Below are 20153 nucleotides of genomic sequence, written 5' to 3' on the forward strand. Positions count from 1 at the left end.
AGCTCAGAAGATAGTCATTCGCCCATTTGGCTTTTGAAAGAGCTGTCCAGTTAGTCCTGCTACATTAATAACTCCAACAGCTTATACTTATATAGTGCCTTTGATGTAATAAAACATCTGAAGGTGCATCAAGGGAGTATTAAGGAATAACAGTCAGACACGTATTCACATAGGGTCAGATGACAACTTGGTCAAAGAGGAAGGATTTTAAGAAGTATCATAAAAGAGGAAATTGAAGTGGAGAGATGTAGAAAGGCAATTCCAAAGTTTGAGGCCTAGATAACTGAATGCAGCCACCAATCATTGAACAATTATAATCAGACACTGACAAAAGGCAAGAATTAGAGAAGTGCAGATACAGTATTGGAAAGGATGATGCAGCTGGAGAATACAACAGAGATGGGGGGCGAGGGGGGTTCGGGGGTGGGGGGGGCGGTGGGAGGGTGGCAGCTGAGGAGAAATTTGGAAACAAGATAAGAATTTTGAAAGTAAGACATTGCTTGACCAGGATCCAATGTGGTTAGCAAATACAGCCGGCAAAGGAGAATGGGACTTGGTGCAAGTTAAAACTCAGGCAGCAGAGTTTTGGATGATGTCAAGTTTTTGCAGGGCAGAATGTAGAACACCAACAAGGAATATCTTAGAATAGACAAGTCTAAATGAGAGTTTAAGCAGCGATGAACTGACACAGGAGTTAAGTTAGGCAGTATTACAGAGGTGGAAGTACGGCATTTTCATGACGTAGTCAGAAGCTCATTGAGTGATCAAATATAACCTCAAGTTTCTGAACAGTCTGATTTAATCTCAATTGCTAGTGAAAGCAATTGAATCAGTTGTTAGAGAATGGAAATTGGATTGGGAACCAAAAACAATGGCTTCAGTCTTTCCTCAGTCTGCATTACTGACTAGAAAGCAGAAACAAGAAATACTTTTCTTGTCAATATATCTAGATTCTTTCCACCATGTTCTCCAAGTGTTATGAAAATACATCTATGTGCTCTTTCAGTAGAGTATACTACTTGAATCACCGAACCCTTCAATGGAAGTATTACAATTGTAGAAGAAGGTTGAATTTATTTTATTAAATCTAAGTGAAGAACTAAGGCTCAATTAGATAGCAATATCAAGAGTGAAAGGAATTAGATGGAACCACCACCAGGTAAATAAAAGTAGTAATATTTACATGATACTAACTACATCTTCTCGAGGATGGAGAACAAGGGTCAACCTTTCCTCCATTAGGGGGAATTGGGTGGGGTAAGAGTTCATAATTAAATAGATTTACACGGTCTAATGAAAGTATTTTCTCAGTCTTGGCTTTTTACCATGACTATGGCTTCAATCTGTTCCCTTTTGAATTCTTAAGATTAGAAATACTATATTTGATATTCTGATTTTGTAGATTTTAAACAAAGACTTTATTTAACCTATTATTGAGTCATTTTAGGCACCAATGTCATTCTGTAAATGTTTGAATCCAAGCCAATCAAAAAAATATATCTAGAGCATTTGACTTGGGAAGGAATTGAGGTTTAAGAGATGGCTACATGTTATACCTGTTAATCCTGATGTGAATTAACATTATTCAACAAATTGCTTCGATGAAAAGTTAAGAAAACATTAACTCTCTCAGCATACAAACCAAATCTGTTGTGTATAATCTTATTGCACAACTTAAAAGTTTGTTTGAAACATTTATCATTTGGACTAAAGACATTCTTTGCTACCTGTTCTACTTTTTACTAATTCCTCCCTTTCTTGGCTTACAAATCTTCTACAATTATAATAGCCAGTCTTTCTGCATTTTGATTGATCAGTGGTTTGATTTGGCAGGTGGAGTTTGGTGAATGTACCTCTGGCCACACCACACCTTGCTTACTGAGCTCTGGCTCTTATTTTTCTCTGAAAATGTCCCTCTTATCCCAAATCTGTCTTCTATTATTTAGCCAATCCTATATTAATGCTAATGTACCACCCACAACACCATGGTCTCTTAGCCTTTTGTGTGGTACCTTATTGAACACTTTTTGGAAGTCTAAGTATATTACATCTACTGGTTTCCCTTTATCTTTCCTGATCATTATGACCTCAAAGAATTATAATAAATTTGTCAGGCATAATTTCTCCTTCATGAAGACATTCTCACTCTGCTTGATTATTTTATGCATTTCCAAATAGTATACTATTACATCCAACAGAGCATCTTACCCAGGCCTATCCCCCCTGCGCTATCCCTGTAACCCCACGCATTTACCCTGCTAATCCCTAACCTATGCATCTTCGGCCCACCATGTCTTTGCCAACCATTAAATACCAATCAGTATAAATTCCATTTACCAGCACTTGGACCATTGCCTACTATGCTCATTCAATGCTTCTTAAAATGTTGGGAGAGTAGCTGCCTCCACTACCCTCAGGCAGTGCATTCCACATTTCCACCACTCTATGGGAAACGGTTTTCCTCAGATGCCCTCTAAATCATTTACTCCTCACCTTAAACCTATGCCAAGGAGGTGTTAGGAGGTCTCCCAATTCTCTTGGAGATCAGGGTGCCTGCACAATGGTGCCCCATGCAGTCTGCAGTAGCCGGCTTCACTGGTGAGCTTAGGCTCCGTGCCCCCGCCCCCTGGTGAGAATCACACTTTTGTCCAAAAAAGTGACAAAATGTCTTAAGATTGTATTTCCAAACTCGCCCAAAAAAACAGGTCAGAAACCCCCTTGTTTCTCCCTTGTTTGGCACTTATTGCAACCGTAGAATGGATACACAGAGACAATCCTTTATGGTGCTAAGACAAGGTTAGTGAAGGTATTGAATAGGATGAATGAGTGTGGAGAATCTTGACTCACTCACCTCAAGATATCAACTCAATAGAGCTGATATCCCATGCAAAGTCCATAAAACAGCTATGCACTCTATGGGGGTGTTTCTCCCACACAGCTGCGCTAATTTTCTAGCGCAGCAGGGTGGGAGAATCTTGCGGTCGGGATACCCGGTATTTGTGCATTCATTCCGCTGTGATTGCATCTTCCAGCGCCGGATTTCTGGCGCCATCAGACCCACACTGGAAACTGGCGGGAAGACCAGCTAAGTCATTTTAATATATTTTAAATCTGTTTTTAATGTAATTAGCAGGCCCGGGACTGAGTTCTCCAGGCCTGCTAGCCTCTCTCACCCCGCCAGAGTATGTCACTCGAGCGGGGTTTACAGTAGGTTCCCACCTTCGGGGAACCAGCGGCCCAACCCCACTGGAGTGAAGGGGGGGTGGCAATTGGGGCCCCTCAGCGGGTCAGTCAACAGGGGGGTGGGCACCCTGGCAGTGCCAGCCTGGGCCCCCTCCAGCCTCCCGGGGGGTCTGGAGATCGGGGTGCTCTGGAACAGAACGGGGGTCGAGGCTGACCTGGGAATGGTTGTTGGGGATGGGGGGGTGGACGGAGGGCGTGGGCAGTGATCGAGCTGGCTAGCAAACAGGAAGCTGACAGATCATGGCCACTGCGCATGTGCAGAGGCCTGCTGGTTTCAGCCTCCTGGATGGGAATAGGCCCCGCCCCCTGAAATCTAATGATATTCACGCTGGTGGCCTCTGCATTGCACAGAGTGTGGGAGATTCTTGTCTCTCACTGAAAAAACCTGCGTGAATTACTCCAGTTTTCCCGCAAATTCAACAAAGATTTTGTTTTGGGAGAATTCCGCCCTATTTATAGCTTAATGAGGACAGCATGTGGCATCTGATTAATAACCTTGTAAAAGCTGATGAAAGGCGTATTTGTGCACTTCCTTCCATTATGTTGCTTAAAGTACATTAGGATTGTTCGCTGCTCGTTAGAACCCAACGAACTAGGAGTAGTTTGAGCTTTTTAAAATGTCACAACTGGAAAAGTGTCATGTCAACTGAAGCAAAGATATTACTACTATTGGAAGGTGGCATGGCAGAGGCTCAAGAGCCCTATGTACATAGTCATGTGCTCACAATACCATGTGTATATAATAATAGTGCTGGAGCGTATTCTGTGTTTTGAAAGATTTGATTTGATATGGACCAGTGACCATAATGCCATTAGTTTTAAGATAGCTATGGAGAATGAAAGGTCTGGCCCAAAAGTTAAAATTCTAAATTGGGGCAAGACCAATTTTGATGGTATCAGGCAGGAACTTTCAAAAGTTAATTGCGGGAGTCTGTGGGAAGGCAAAGGGACATCTGGTAAATGGGAGGCTTTCAAAAATGTGTTAACCAGTGTTCAGGGTAAACACATTCCTCTTAGAGTGAAAGATAAAGCTGTCAGAAGTAGGGAACCCTGGATGACTCGGGATATTGAGGCCCTGGTCAAGAAGAAGAAGGAGGCACATGACATGCATAGGCAGCTGGGATCTAGTGAATCTCTTGAAGAGTATAGGGGGTGTAGGAGTAGAATTAAGAGAGAAATCAGGAGGGCAAAAAGGGGACATGAAATTGTTTTGGCAGATAAGGCAAAGGAGAATGCAAAGAGCCTCTACAAATACATAAAGGGCAAAAGAGTAACAAGGGAGAGAGTACGGCCTCTTAAGGATCAACCAGACCATCTATGTACAGATCCACAAGAGATGGGTGAGATCCTAAATGAATATTTCTCATCAGTATTTACTGTTGAGAAAAGCATGGATGTTAGGGAACTTGGGGAAATGAATAGTGATGTCTTGAGGAGTGTACATATTACAGAGAAAGAGGTGCTGGAAGTCTTAAAGCGCATCAAAGTAGATAAATCCCCGGGACCTGATGAAGTGTATCCCAGGACATTGTGTGAGGTAAGGGAGGAAATTGCGGGTCCCCAAGCAGAGATATTTGAATCATAGATGGTCACAGGTGAGATGTCTGAAGATTGGAGGGTGGCAAATGTTGTGCCTTTGTTTAACTAGGGCTGCAGGGAAAAGCCTGGGAATTACAGGCCAGTGAACCTCACATTTGTGGTGGGTAAGTTGTTGGAAGGTATTTTGAGAGACAGGATCTACAGGCATTTAGAGATGCAAGGACTGATTAGGGACAGTCAGCATGGCTTTGTGAATGGCACAAATTTATTGAGTTTTTTGAAGGGGTAACCAAGAAGATAGATGAGGGCAGTGCAGTTGATGTCGTCTGCATGGACTTTTGCATGGCCTTTGACAAGGTACTGCATGGTAGGTTGTTGCATAAGATTAAATCCCACGGGATCCAGGGTAAGGTATCTAAATGGATACAAAATTGACTTCTTGACAGAATGTGGAGATGCTGGCGTTGGACTGGGGTAAACACAATAAGAAGTCTCACAACACCAGGTTAAAGTTCAACAGGTTTATTTGGTAGCAAACGCCACTAGCTTTCGGAGTGCTGCTCTTTCGTCAGGTGAGTGGGAGATCTGTTCACAAACAGCAAACAGGGCATATAAAGACACAAACTCAATTTACAGAATAATGATTGGAATGCGAGTCTTTACAACTAATCAAGTCTTAAAGGTACAGACAATGTGAGTGGAAAGAGCATTAAGCACAGGTTAAAGAGATGTGTATTGTCTCCAGACAGGACAGTTCTTGACAGAAGCCAGAGGATGGTTGTAGAGGGTTGTTTTTCAAACTGAAGGCCTGTGACCAGCGGTGTGCCTCAGGGATCAGTGCTGGGTCCACTGTTATTTGTCATTCATATTAATGATTTGGATGAGAATATAGGTGGCATGGTTAGTAAGTTTGCAGATGACACCAAGATTGGTGGCGTAGTGGATAGTGAAGAAAGTTATCTCTGATTGCAACAGGATCTTGATCAATTGGGCCAGTGGGCTGACGATTGGCAGATGGAGCTTAATTTAGATAAATGCGAGGTAATGCATTTTGATAGATTGAACCAGGGCAGGACTTACTCAGTTAATGGTAGGGCATTGGGGAGAGTTACAGAACAAAGAGATCTAGGGGTACATGTTCATTGCTCCTTGAAAGTGGAGTCACAGGTGTACAGAGTGGTGAAGAAGGCATTCAACATGCTTGGTTTCATTGGTCAGAACATTGAATACAGGAGTTGGGACGTCTTGTTGAAGTTGTACAAGACATTGGTAAGGCCTCACTTGGAGTACTGTGTACAGTTCTGGTCACCCTATTACAGAAAGGATATTATTAAACGAGAAAGAGTGCAGAAAAGATTTACTAGGATGCTACCGGGACTTGATGAATTGAGTTATAAGGAGAGGCTGGATAGACTGGGACTTTTTTCTCTGGAACGTAGAAGGCAGAGGGGTGATCTTAAAGAGGTCTATAAAGTAATGAGGGGCACAGGTCAGCTAGATAGTCAATATCTTTTCCCAAAGGTAGGGGAGTCTAAAACTAGAGGGCATAGGTTGAAGGTGAGAGGGGAGAGATACAAAAGTGTCCAGAGGCACAATTTTTTCACGCAGAGGCTGGTGAGTGTCTGGAACAAACTGCCAGAGGTAGTAGTAGAAGTGGGTACAATTTTGTCTTTTAAAAAGCGTTTAGACAGTTACATGGGTATGATGGGTATAGAGGGATATGGGCCAAATGCAGGCAATTGGGATTAATTTAGCGGTTTAAAAACAAAGGGAGGGATGGACAAGTTGGGCCGAAGGGCCTGTTTCCATACTGTGAACCTCTGTGACTCTATGATTTGATTTGATTTATTATTGTCACATGGATTAACATACAGTGAAAAATATTGTTTCTTGCGCGCTATATAGACAAAACATATTATTCATAGAGAAGGAAACGAAAGAGTGCAGAATGTAGTGTTACAGTCATAGCTAGGGTGTAGAGAAAGATCAACTTAATGCAAGGTAAGTCCAATCAAAAGTCTGACAGCAGCAGGGAAGAAGCTGTTCTTGAGTCGGTAGGTACGTGACCTCAGACTTTTAGATCTTTTTCCCGAAGAAGAAGGTGGAAGAGAGAATGTCCGGGGTGCGTGGGATCCTTAAAATGTGCTGGCTGCTTTGCCGAGGCAGCAGGAAGTGTAGACAGAGTCAATGGATGGGAGGCTAGTTTGCTGGATGGATTGGGCTACATTCACGACCTTTTGTAGTTCCTTGCTGTCTTGGGAAGAGCAAGAGCCATACCAAGCTGTGATACAACCAGAAAGAATGCTTTCTATGGTGCATCTGTAAAAGTTGGTGAGAGTCATCGCTGACATGCCAAATTTCCTTACTTTTCTGAGAAACTCAAGGCATTGGTGAGCTTTCTTAACTATAGTGTCTGCATGGGGGCACCAGGACAGGTTGTTGGTGATCTGGATACCTAAAAACTTGAAGCTCTCGACCCTTTCTACTTTGTCCCCATTGATGTAGAGAGGGACATGTTCTCCTTTATGCTTCCTGAAGTCGATGACAATCTCCTCCATTTTGTTGACATTGAGGGAGAGATTATTGTTGTTGCACCAGTTCACCAGATTCTCTATCTCATTCCTGTACTCTGTCTCGTAATTGTTTGAGAACCGACCCACTACGGTGGTGTCATCAGCAAACTTGAAAATCGAATTGCAGGGAAATTTGGCCACAGTCATAGGTGTGTAAGGAGTATAGTAGATCTGGCTTACACAAACTTGGTGAGTACCTTGGAGCAGTCAGTCCTGCAAAACTCTGCTTAATAAGCTGAATTAAGCTGTTTAAAATGGAGATAGCAGCATGTTTTACACTTGTATAACACAGCTGATCTATATAGATCATTCCACCTAGCTGTAATCAGATGTCTGTTGTCATTGATGAGAAAGTTTCTGAAACTTAAGGCAACAGCTACAAGAAAATCTTAACTGGAGACCAAATAGGAAAATAACTGTCAATGACCTCATGCCCTCCAGAAATCTTCCCTCCACAGCTTCCAACCTCAGTGTCCCAACCCCAGACAGCCTGCTTCTTCCACCTCCTTCCCAAAATCCACAAACAGGTCTGCCCCGGTAGGCCCTTGCTGTTAGCCTGTTCCTGCCCCACTGAACTCATTTCCTCCTATTCTGACTCCGTTCTCTCTTCTCTTATCCAGTCCCTTTCTACCCACATCCATGATTCCTCCAATGCCCCATGCCATATCAACAACTTCCAGTTCCTTGGCCCAAACCGCCTCCTCCTCACCATGGATGTCAAATCCCTCTACACCTCCATTCCCCACCAGGATGGCCTCAAAGCTCTTTGCTTCTTCCTCGAACAGAGAGATCCAAACAATTCCCCATCCACCACCACTCTCCTCAGTCTGGCTGAACTTGCGCTCTCACTCAACAATTTCTCCTTTAACTCATCTCACTTCCTCCAAATAAAAGGTATGGCTGTGGGTACCTGCCTGGGTCCCAGTTATGCCTGTCTCTTTATGGGTTATGTGGAGAATTCCCTGTTCCACTCCTAATTCGGCCCCCTCCCACAACTCCTTTATTGGGACATTGATGACTATTTCAGAGCCGCTTCATGCTTTCATCCGGACCTGGAAAAATTGATCAATTTGGCCTTCAATTTCCACCCCTCGATCACCTTCACATGGTCCATCTCTAACACTTCCCTTCCTTGACCTCTGTCTCCATTTCTGGTGATAAACTGTCCACCAGTATCCATTACAAGCCCACCGACCCCCACAGCTGCCCTAAGCTCTTTACACCCACATCCTGTAAGGATTCCATCCCATTCTCTCAGTTCCTTCGCCTCTGTTGCATCTGTTCTGATGATGCCACTTTCCAAAATAATGCTGCCGATATGTCTTCCTCCTTCCTCAATCGCGGTTTTCCACCCACTGTGGTTGACAGGGCTTTGAAGCGCGTCCAACACATCCCCCAGGCCACCCCTCCCTCCCAGAACCAGGATAGGGTCCCCTTGTCACTCCACCAACCTCTGCATTCAAACAATCATACTCCACCATTTCTGCCCACTCCAGTATGATGCCACCACTCCCCCTGTCAGCATTCTGCAGGGACCGTTCTCTCCGGGACACTCTGGTCCCCTCCTCCATCACACCTCGGCACCTTCCCATGCAATCGTAGAAGGTGCAACACCTGCTCGGTCCCAGGTTCTAAACATCCCTTTCAGGTGAAGCAGCACTTCACATGCACGTTCTTCAATTTGGTCGATTGCATTCGCTGTTCCCACTGTGATCTATAATACAATCAGAGAAGCCAAACGTAAACGGAGTGACCACTTTGCTGAACACCTCTGGGCCGTCCGCAAGCAGGACCCAGACCTTCCTGTTGCTTACCACTTCCAACACCACCCTGTCCACATGTCCACCTTTCGCCTTTTGCAATGTTCTAGTGAACCCCAATGCAAACTGGAGGAATAGCACCTCGACTGGGCACTTTACAGCCTTCTGGACTCAACATTGAGTTCAACAGCTTCAGAGTATGAACTCTTTCCTCCACCTTCACCCCATTTCCATTAATTTTATTTCATTCTGTTTCTTTGCAGCTCATGCGTCCATTTTTATCATCCTTCTTTCTCGCTTGCATTTTTCCACTTCTCCATTCCCGCTCTCCCCCCTCCTTTTCAGGTTAACTGCCTTTACCATCTGTACCTCTGTTTTGCAATTCACACATCCTGATCTTTTAATGGACACTTTTAGCACCTCTCTCAGCTGTCTTTATCCTCATTTACGTTCCCTTTGTCCTATTATAGCCCCTCCCCCTCCTTCATAGTATAAATCTTTTGATTTTTTTTGCCCTTAGCTCTGACGAAGGGTCATCCAGCTTCGAAACGTTGGCTCTATTCTCTCTCCCAGATGCTGTCCGACCTGCTGAGATTTTCCAGCATTTTCTGTTTCAAATTCCAGCATCTGCATATTTTGCTTTTATTATAGGAAAACAAGGGCCCTGTTTAGAATCTGGTGCCTACCCTGGTGGAACCAGAGTAAGTAGCCACTTTTGAATCTTTGGCCCACTGTTCAATGGAGGTTAGTATATGTCAAGGTTGTGGTCCAGGGTATGGTACTAACACTCGAGGTGAATTATGCTGCACACTAACCCTGCTGCCCTGGGCTTCTGGTGCATTGTGTCCAGCTATTGAGGGCTTAAACCCACACTTGTTAGACAAAAAACTGCTAGTCTTCTTTTGGTGATAGAAGTAAGCTTTGTTGAAGTTTCTCCACAATGATACATCAGCTTATTTAAGAACCAAGTTAACCAAGCCACAAGAGCTGAGCCAAAGTAATTTACAGACTGCCAAATCAGTGTTAATTGACTACCAAGCTGGTGCACTGATGCAACATGAATGGATGAAGTTGTCACTGATGAGGGATGTAATACTTCCCCATGATCTCCAGTTAATGCTGCAAACCCATCCTGTATCAGGTAATGTGGTCTTAGATGAATATACATCAGGAAGTTAACCAATAATCTGAGAAGCAATGGGATTTAACTGGTTAAAACTGCAGCATTATACCTGCACACTCTTGGAATTCCTGACCAATTCAGAAACTAAACCTAAATGTCTGCTCTTGGCTTAGTGGAATGTGCACCTAGGGAAGAGTATGGACTCTCAAGAAAACAGCATCCTGCAGTTGGAAATTAATTTCGAGGGGCTTTAATTGCAGATCGTTCATGGTGATGGGTTTCAGTATGTCTCAGGCTACCATTGTATGAGAAGGTTTTCTTGAGGAGTGATTTTTATTAAACAAATCTGATAGAAATTAAGAGAACGTAACATAAGAAATAGGAGCAGGAGTAGGTCAAATTGCACAACCCAAAGTGCTGTTGAAATTATTTCTTGCATTTTATTTCCTAATACCTGTATTTATTTCATTCACTGACCTATACTGACTACAGTTGTAATGAGTTAGTGTGATTAAACAAATTGAAAATAACTTGGGTTTGGCACTTACTCAATAAGACATCAGTTTTATAAAGCTCCGAATTACTCAGTGTTTTTCAGATTTTATATTCTGTATTTCATACTACAAAGTTGTTAATTTTGAGAAATTTCAGGCTTTTTTTGTATGTTCTTGGTTAGGCTTTTAAAGAGGAAATTGCCCCAGTGAAGCAAGAAGTCAAATTGGTAAATGACCTGGCTAGTCAATTGTCTCCACTTGATGTCTCTTTATCTCCAAAGACTTCCCACCAACTTGATGACCTAAGTATGCGGTGGAAACTTATTCAGGTAAGAGTGAAAAATATTTTCAGAGCCAATCAACCTGTTCCTGAAAGCACTTACTGCTCCACCACTATTAGGAAATAATTTATTTCCAAACTAGTGGCAAGTTAAAGAAACGTGCCTTTTTCAAACATGTAGTTTATATTTTATAATGCATTCTTAAATTATTCAATCTTTGCAAATATACCTTTTTCATATTGTATGCTGGCCTGTAGTCTGTACCTCAGAGTTTAAACCAATCACAGAACTGGAGCTAGTTAGATGGTGACCGAACAAAAAAAAAACAAAGAACAGTACAGCACAGGAACAGGCCCCTTGGCTCACCAAGTCTGCACCGACCACATTGTCACTAACATGTCTGCCTTAACACCTCACTTGGCAGTGAATTCCAGGCCTCCACCACCTTCTGTATAAAAAAACTTCCCCTGCAAATCTCTACTAAACTTTCCCCCCCACCTTACCTTGAACTTGTGCCCGCCCCCTTGTAATTGTCATTTCTGCCCTGGGAAAAAGCTTCCAACTGTTCACCTTATCTATGCCCCTCAAATTTATAAACTTCGATCAGGTTGCCTCCGTCTTTCCAGGGAGAACAATCCTGATGCCCTGGCTGATGAAGGCAACATGCCACCTGTGCTGCCACTCTGGACCTGTACTCCCAGATCTCTGTGTGTCTATGCTCCTGATGGTTCCGCCATTTATTTTATAGCTCCCACCTGAATTGAATCTACCAAAATGCATCACCTCGCATTTGTCCGGATTAAATTCCATCTGCTATTTCTCTGCCCAATTTTCCAGCCTATCTATATCCAGCTGTATTCTCTGACAATCTTCATCATTATCTGCAACTTTGCCAATGTTAGTATCATCCGCAAACTTGCTAATCAGACCAGCTATGTTTTCTTCCAAGCCATTTATATAAATTACAAACAGAGGTCCCAGCACTGATCCCTGCGGAACACCACTAGTTACAGACCTCCATTCAGAAAAACACCCTTCCATTGCTACCCTCTGTCTCTTATGGCCAAGCCAGTTCTGAATCCATCTAGCTAGTTCACCCTTGATCCTGTGTGATTTAACCTTTTGCACCAGCCTACCATGAGGGACCTTGTCAAATGCTTTACTGAAGTCCATGTAGACAACATCCGCAGCCCTTTCCACGTCAATCATTGTCACCTCCTCAAAAAGCTCAATCAAATTAGTGAGACATGACCTTCCTTGTACAAAACCATGCTGTCAGTTGCTAATAAGACTACTCAGTTCCAAATGTGTATAGATCCTATTCCTAAGAATCTTCACTATCACAGACGTCAAGCTCACTGGCCTACAATTACCTGGGTTATCCTTGCCACCCTTCTTAAATAACATTGGCTTTCCTCCAGTTTTCTGGGACCTCACCTCTGGCCAATGAGGAAACAAAGATTTTGGTTAGGGGCCCAGCAATTTCTTCTCATCTCCCTCAGTAATCTGGGATAGATGCCATCTGGCTCTGGGGATTTGTCTACCTTAATGCTTTTTAATAGACCTAACACTCCCTCGTAATGATGATTTACTCTAGAGGATTTACATACCCCTCTGAGACATTATCAATCAACATGCCCCCTCCTTTGTGAATACCGATGCAAAGAACTCATTAAGGATCTCACCCACTTCCTTTGGTTCTATGCATAATTTCCCACCTTTGTCCTTGAGTGGACTAACTCTCTCTAGCTACCTTCTTGTTTCTAATCTATGAAGTGAGTGCCCAAACCATGCTGCTGAAGTGGATGTGAACTGGAACAATTTGAATGTCTTCAAGTTGAAGCTGCAAGTAGCAGGAACTTTAATAGACACTTCTTTTGGCACCTATCTTTAAGGATTTGGAGGGGTACTAGTGTGATAATTAACATTTAGTGTCTCATTTGGTTTAATTCCTTGAAAAGGTAGGTTCTTTACTCAGAGTGGTTGGGGTGTGGAATGGACTGCCTGCAGTGATAGTGGAGTCGGACACTTTAGGAACTTTCAAGCAGTTATTGGATAGGCACATGGAGCACACCAGAATGATAGGGAGTGGGATAGCTTGATCTTGGTTTTGGACAAAGCTCGGCACAACATCGAGGGCCAAAGGGCCTGTACTGTACTGTTCTATGTTCTAAATTCAGCAATTAGCAGGAATTAGTTCGCTGCACAGCCGACAGACAAATCTGTCCCAGATTGTGTCATGCAGCACATCTCCGAATATTCTATAAATCTTTTAAGCACAGTCACGAATTGCACAATTGACTCCCCCTTTTCTTGGTTTCTTTTATAGAATCTGAAGTGTTCTGCAGTTGCCAAAGTGTATGGTGAAAATGTGCTTGCACAATACCTACCATCTGTTCATATCTTTTAGTGCCCAGCTTCTCCGGTTGCACTAAAATTCTGAGGAGATTAAATGTTTTGCCCCATCACGCTCAGGAAAGTGGGCACCTTAATATCTCAGCTATTTTGTTGCTTACACAAAATAATCAAAACGCTCAGAAAACTCCTGACATTTTTCTTACTAATGGAGATTTCCCATATGCACACATCACAACTTGTTTCACCCAAGGCAACAACTCAAGCTTCAGCCTCTTACTTAACACACACAGTTCTAAGTGCTCTGCAGCACATTTCCATTTCTCATGTCCCGCTAGTCCGAGAGGTCTGGAGAACATGCAAAAGTATTTTTTTTAAACTTTTCTGTTCCTGACGTTTCTCGCAAATTTCTTCATCCTGGGTGGCTAGCAGCGCTGTGCATATTGGAGAATGGTCCAGGGAGCACCACGGTAGGGTTTAAAACAAAGCTTTATTTACAGATGTGTGTTCTCTTACATAGCTGATTCTTCTCTGCCTGCTTCTCGGGCTAGGGACTTGTTACATCACTTCCAGCAAATACACAAGTACAACAAAGCTTTAGTAAGCTAATAAGAATTAATACAAATACATAACAGCCTGCAATGCTCATATCCGATAAATTATTAAAAAAAAAATCCAAATTGCTAATTCACATCTAGCTGTGCAGGGTTCTCCTAAAAAAGGGGTGCTTTTTCCCTTCCTTATTACATTCCCGATGAAGGTGTCCATAGAGGTGGATAAGGTTCCTTCTAGAAGCCAAAGTCAAAACTGAACTCCACATACACTTCATGTTCCACTTTCCTTCAAAGCAGCCATTATCATCTCTTGCCACAACCATTTTATTATTCAATCTACATGAATAACACCTTATTCATTGAGATCAAAATGAGATTTTTTCCTTTGCAACTGCAGTTTTAGAGAGAATGCATAGAAGTTAAAATCATTTTATTATTGCAGGTTGCTGTTGAGGACCGAATCAAGCAATTACAAGAAGCATATCGGGATTTTGGTCCTTCATCACAACACTTCCTCTCCAGTAAGTATGATTTACAGAAATTTAGCACCTTCATTTTGTTGCATTTTAAAATATATTAATGTTGGAATATTTTACGATTTTGTGTATGCATTGTTATTTGTGTTACTGATTATCAGTAAATCAATAGATGCAATGGCGTAGTGATATTATTGCTAGATTATTAATCCAGAAACTCAGCTAATATTCTGGGGACCTGGGTTTGAATCCCGTCATGGCAGATAGTGGAACTGGAATTAAGAATCTACTGATGCCGTGAAACCATTGTCGATTGTCAGAAAAACCCATCTAGTTTGCTCAACTCCTTTAGGGAAGGAAATCGGCCATCCTTATCTGGTCTGGCCGACATGTGACCCCAGAGCCACAGCAATGTGGTTGACTCTCAACTCGGGATGGGCAATAAATGCTGGCCAGCCAGTGTCGCTCATTTGATTTGATTTATTATTGTCACATATATTAACATACAAGAAAAGTATTGTTTCTTGCGTGCTATGCAGACAAAACATACCATTCATAGAAAAGGAAACAAGAGAGTGCAGAATGTAATGTTACAGTCATAGCTAGGGTATAGAGAAAGATCAACTTAATGCAAAAGTCTGATGGCAGCAGGGAAGAAACTGTTCTTGAGTTGTTGGTACATGACCTCAGACTTTTGTATCTTTTTCCTGAAGGAAGAAGGTGGAATAGAGAATGTTCAGGGTGCGTGGGATCCTTAATTATGCCGGCTGCTTTGCTGAGGCATCGGGAAGTGTAGACAGAGTCAATGGATGGGAGGCTGATTTGCGTGATGGATCGGGCTACATTCACGACCTTTTGTAGTTTCTTGCGGTCTTGGGCAGAGCAGGAGCCAGACCAAGCTGTGATACAACCAGAAAGAATGCTTTCTATGGTGCATCTGTAAAAGGTGGAGAGTCATAGCTGACATGCCAAATTTCCTTAGTCTTCTGAGAAAGTAGAGGTGTTGTCCCACGAATTAATAAAAACTATGATCTCAGCAGAATACACAGATTAATGTTTTTTGAAAAAAGTGTTAATTGTGACCAATGCATCTGTTTGGCCCAATCCTGTAGCCTCCGTTCAGTTGCCTTGGCAGAGAGCTGTTTCACACAACAATAAAGTGCCGTATTACATCAAGTAAGTTTTATTACCTATATTCACATTGTGCAATGTTAATACTTTTATGTCCTCCTGAAATGGAGTTTAAAATACTAGAAAATTCAAACAGTCGAGCTGAAGGGGTCCAAGTTGACTGATTGGAGGGCAGGATCCTCCTAAATCATTGATTTGTGGCACAACCAAGGAAGGGGCATTTATTGGGGGCTTCTGGATGAGGGTCAGAAACCAGTGGTAATCTGAGAGTCTGGTAATCGGAGGGGAAACCACAGGCAAAAAGTACAATTTAATATTAAAAATGCAACTCGAGTTGTCTTCTGTTCTGGCTTGTAGTTCTAACATCCTCATTGATAGATTTTTGAAAACTGTTGTTTTGTGTAACAGAATAGCCTCCAAAATAGTGAGTGTTTCATAGACCTTCCTCGAAATAAAGAAACATGTCAAATGCTACATTATATCTGGGCCTTGATATTAACAAGGTGTGGGAAACCTGATAATGGGCGAAATCCAGGAAAAGCCCAGCAGCAAACCTCTGCCCAACAGTTAACCAGATTGACTGGCCAGTGGAAAGGAGCTGGTAGGGTGGAGGTTGGGACATACTAGATGGCTTTAATGGAATAAGGTACAGCCAGTACTCTGGTTTTGATCTTGCTATGGATGCTTTTTCTGTAGTTTCACAAAAAGTCAGACTGTGTTGGTATTTTACTTTGTTTCCTTAATCTGCTGCATCAGGTGTGTCCAAACTGAGCTATTGATCCACAGGCAGCCCTGGCATTCTGACCCTTGAAGTGTGGGAATCACAGTTCTAATTGTATGTTATTTACTAGTTTGCCTTGAGCCTAGAGATTTGCAAAAGACAGTTACCTCATTATTGGATAAATTCTAAATAAAAACAAAAATCTGTTGGTATCAAAACTTGATCATGAGAATGAACAGGAACATGGGTTAATGTGGCTCCCAAGGCACTAGGCACACCAAAGGGGAGAGGGACAGTACCCAAGGGAGAGAACGATTAACAATGTCAGCTAACATGGGAACCAGGGAGGGGAGTTGGATGATCAATTCAGTGGTTACAAGTTCATGAATGGTTTAATTTTATCACTTCAATGCTAATAGAACCAACCATATATTGGAGTTGAACTCAAACTAGTCAATGATTCCCACAATTCAACTTCAAGGAGAAACATTTATCCTGGAAAAAAGGTCAGATCCTCCTTATTTACAAGGTTTAAAACTTCAGTTCTGCAATACTTATTTACATCAAAGACCATTGTTGACCCCTTCTGCTGCAATCTTCCCTGAACATCTGCAATCTCAATGCTTTAAAAAAATGTAGAATAAGTAGTGCTGTTTCCACAGTAATGTTTAAAAATAAACTTAATTAGAGGGAGAGAGAGCAGCAGTCTCTAGGGTTTGTAATCTCATCAGTCTGTTCATTACTTAGTGTTTTCATTACTGCTGTGTCCTGGAGAGTACTGATAGAGTTTGTGATTGTGGGCTGGGGAAAGGGCCCCGTACCAAGCTGAAAATGTAATTGTTAGTGTTTCTTTGCAAATGGGGTTTTCGTTTCTTTCCCTCTGCATATAAGAAATGCAATTTAGATAATAAATGAATGGAACCATGACATTTTTAGAAAGGTTTAAAAATTCCCACATTGAAAAGTACCTTGATTTATAGGATTTTGATGTTACATTGCGTCTTCAATCTGATTTACATGATATTTAAGCTAAATTCAAGAAATTATTTTAGTTCATACAAAAAGGCTAATCTTAAGAGGAGAGTTATGAGGAGAGATTGGGTAAACTGGGGTTGTTCTCCCTGGAAAGACGGAGGATGAGGGGAGACTTAATAGAGGTGTATAAAATTATGAAAGGCATAGATAGGGTGAACGGTGGGAAGCTTTTCCCCAGGTCGGTGGTGATGTTCACGAGGGGTCATAGGTTCAAGGTGAAGGGGGGGGAGAGGTTTAACACAGATATCAGAAGGACATATTTTACACAGAGGGCGGTGGGGGCCTGGAATGCGCTGCCAGGCAAGGTGGTGGAGGCAGACACACTGGGAACGTTTAAGACTTATCTAGACAGCCATATGAACAGAGTGGGAATGGAGGGATACAAAAGAATGGTCTAGTTTGGACCAGGGAGCGGCACGGGCTTGGAGGGCCAAAGGGCCTGTTCCTGTGCTGTATTGTTCTTTGTTCTTAAGAGGATCCAATTTAGAGCATATACAAATACAAAATTTAAAGCAAGCTAGTTTGTTATGAATATTTCTTTTCTAGTTGAAGTGTGTCACCATTTGAACTCTTACTAGAAGAGCCTCAGTTTAATTTCTCACCTGAAAGATGGCACCTTCCACAATCCAACACTCTCTCAATACTGCATTGAAGTGTCAGCCCAGATAATGGCCTGGATTTTACCACCCTGCTGCACTGCGAGTGGCATAGTGGGTCAGGAAATATGAGCGAGAAGCAAAAAAAAAACTGATTTGTGCCTGATTTCTCACCCTGATATTGCCAGCCATGTTCTGCTGCCTGGGAAGGGCGCAAGGCTGATTTAAATATTAATTACATGATTAGCATGTCATTAACGAGCCTGGGACACAATAGTCCAGGCTCACTTACCTTTCCCACCTCCCTAGTGAAGGTTCTCACTGGCAACGATCACAGATGGTCCCCAACAACGTGCACCAGATGTGATGGCCTTGCTAGTGGACCAGAGGCTGTTGAAGCCCCTTGGGTGGTTGAGGGCTGAGCAGTGGCCCTTGGGCAGCACCAGCCTGGGACCCTGGCATTGCCAAGCAGGCAGGGCCTGACTGGGAGGGGGTGGAGGGTGAGACAGTCACTGAGGAAAGAAATGTGGCAAGTTTTGGTAAACATCTTGTCAATCTCAGTCATACACGTTCGGGTATCCACATCAAGAATTCCAGATTTCTACTAGCTTGAGAGGAGAAAATGCTTCCTGATTTCATTCCGGAATATACTGGCTTCAATTCTGGTATACAAGAAAAGTTGACAAAGCTTTATAGCATAAATTTCTGGATTTATTGCTGATTTCTGTGCATTCTCTCTCCAGCCACCAAACGCAGAGTACCTGTTGGGACCATCCGAAAATGACAGAGCTTTTTCAATCATTGGGTAAGTAGACAGCAACAGGACTCTTTCAGGGTTCTGTATCATTATTAGATTACTGCAACAGATTTGCAAACAAATCAAAATTTACTTTTGCTACTATGTCTGCAAGTTTAAATCTATTTAGATGCATTCATGTAGACAAAACATTTGAAGTAATGTATAAGTAGGAGTTATGGGCTATGGCAACATAAAAGCAAGAAAGACTTGCATATATTTTCATGACCACTGAACATTTCAATGCACTTTACAGCCAATATTGTAATTTTTGATGAGATGATGTTGTTATAATTTAGGAAATTTGGAAACCAATACGTGCACAGCAAGGTAATAATAACTAGATAATTTGTTCTTGATGGAGGGATAAATATTGGCCAGGACACTGGGGATAAATCCCCTGCTCTTCAAAATAGTTTCTTGGGAACTTAAAGTTTATTAATTAGTCACAAGTAGGTTTACATTAACACTGCAATGAAGTTACTGAAAATCCCCTAGTGAAAATCTTTTATTACACCCATAGACAGATGGTGCCGTAGTTTAATATCTCATTCGAAGGAGTACACCTTTTGATAGTACTGAGAACACTACTACACCAGAGTGTTGTACTCAAGTCTTGAATTTAGACTTGAAACTGAAACTTTGCAGCTCAAAATGATTGGCAATGAATTCTGGCTTGAAATAGCAGCAAAAAACCCCTGAATTTTTACAACGCAAGTTCAAAATAAACGATGTACTTTTAATCTCCTACTTTGCTAAAAGTGATGGTGGGAACATTTACTCCATTTAACGCCTCTACTTTCTCAGGAGGCCAAGGAAATTCAGGCTCTCATCAACTTTTACAGATGCACCATAGAAAACATCCTTTCTGGTTGCATCACAGCTTGGTATGGGCTCCTGCTCTGCCCAAGAAACTACAAAAGGTTGAGAATGTAGCCCAATCCATCACACAAACCAGCCTCCCATCCATTGACTCTGTCTACACTTCCCACTGCCTTGAAAAAGCAACCAGCATAATTAAGGATGCCATACACCCCAGACATACTCTTTTCCACTTTCTTCCCTAGGGAAAAAGATACAAAAGTCTGAGATCACCTACCAACTGACTCAAGGACAGCTTCTTTCCTGCTGTCATCAGACTTGACCTACCTAATATTAAGCTGATCTTTCGCTACACCCTAGCCATGACTGTAACACTACATTCTGCACCCTCTCCTTTCCTTCTCTCCTCTGCACTATGACCGGTATGCTTTGTCTGTACAGCACAAGAAAAATTACTTTTCACTAGATGCCAATACATGTGACAATTCAAATCAAATCAATTTCTCTGACTATACTAATCCTGACTACCACTACATTCCTTTTTGGTTCCCCCACTTGAATAGCTTCCTGTACCATGGTGCCATAGTCAGTCAGCTCATTCACTCTGCAGCCCCCACTCATCCAAACAAGCTGAAAAAACCTCAAGCTTGTTGG

General features: G+C 42.3%; 1 protein-coding gene across 1 annotated transcript in view; it reads left to right on the forward strand.

Moving 5' to 3' along the window:
• The window catches only part of LOC144504716 (utrophin-like), a 631247-nt gene that overhangs the window by 459238 nt on the left and 151856 nt on the right, over nt 1-20153 (forward strand). Inside the window, 4 exon segments of the mRNA XM_078230463.1 lie at nt 10915-11061; nt 14365-14443; nt 15511-15574; nt 18625-18686. Of these exon segments, the coding sequence (XP_078086589.1) occupies nt 10915-11061; nt 14365-14443; nt 15511-15574; nt 18625-18686 (352 nt within the window).

The sequence above is a fragment of the Mustelus asterias genome, chromosome 15, assembly GCF_964213995.1.
Source record: "Mustelus asterias chromosome 15, sMusAst1.hap1.1, whole genome shotgun sequence".
NCBI lineage: Eukaryota > Metazoa > Chordata > Chondrichthyes > Carcharhiniformes > Triakidae > Mustelus > Mustelus asterias.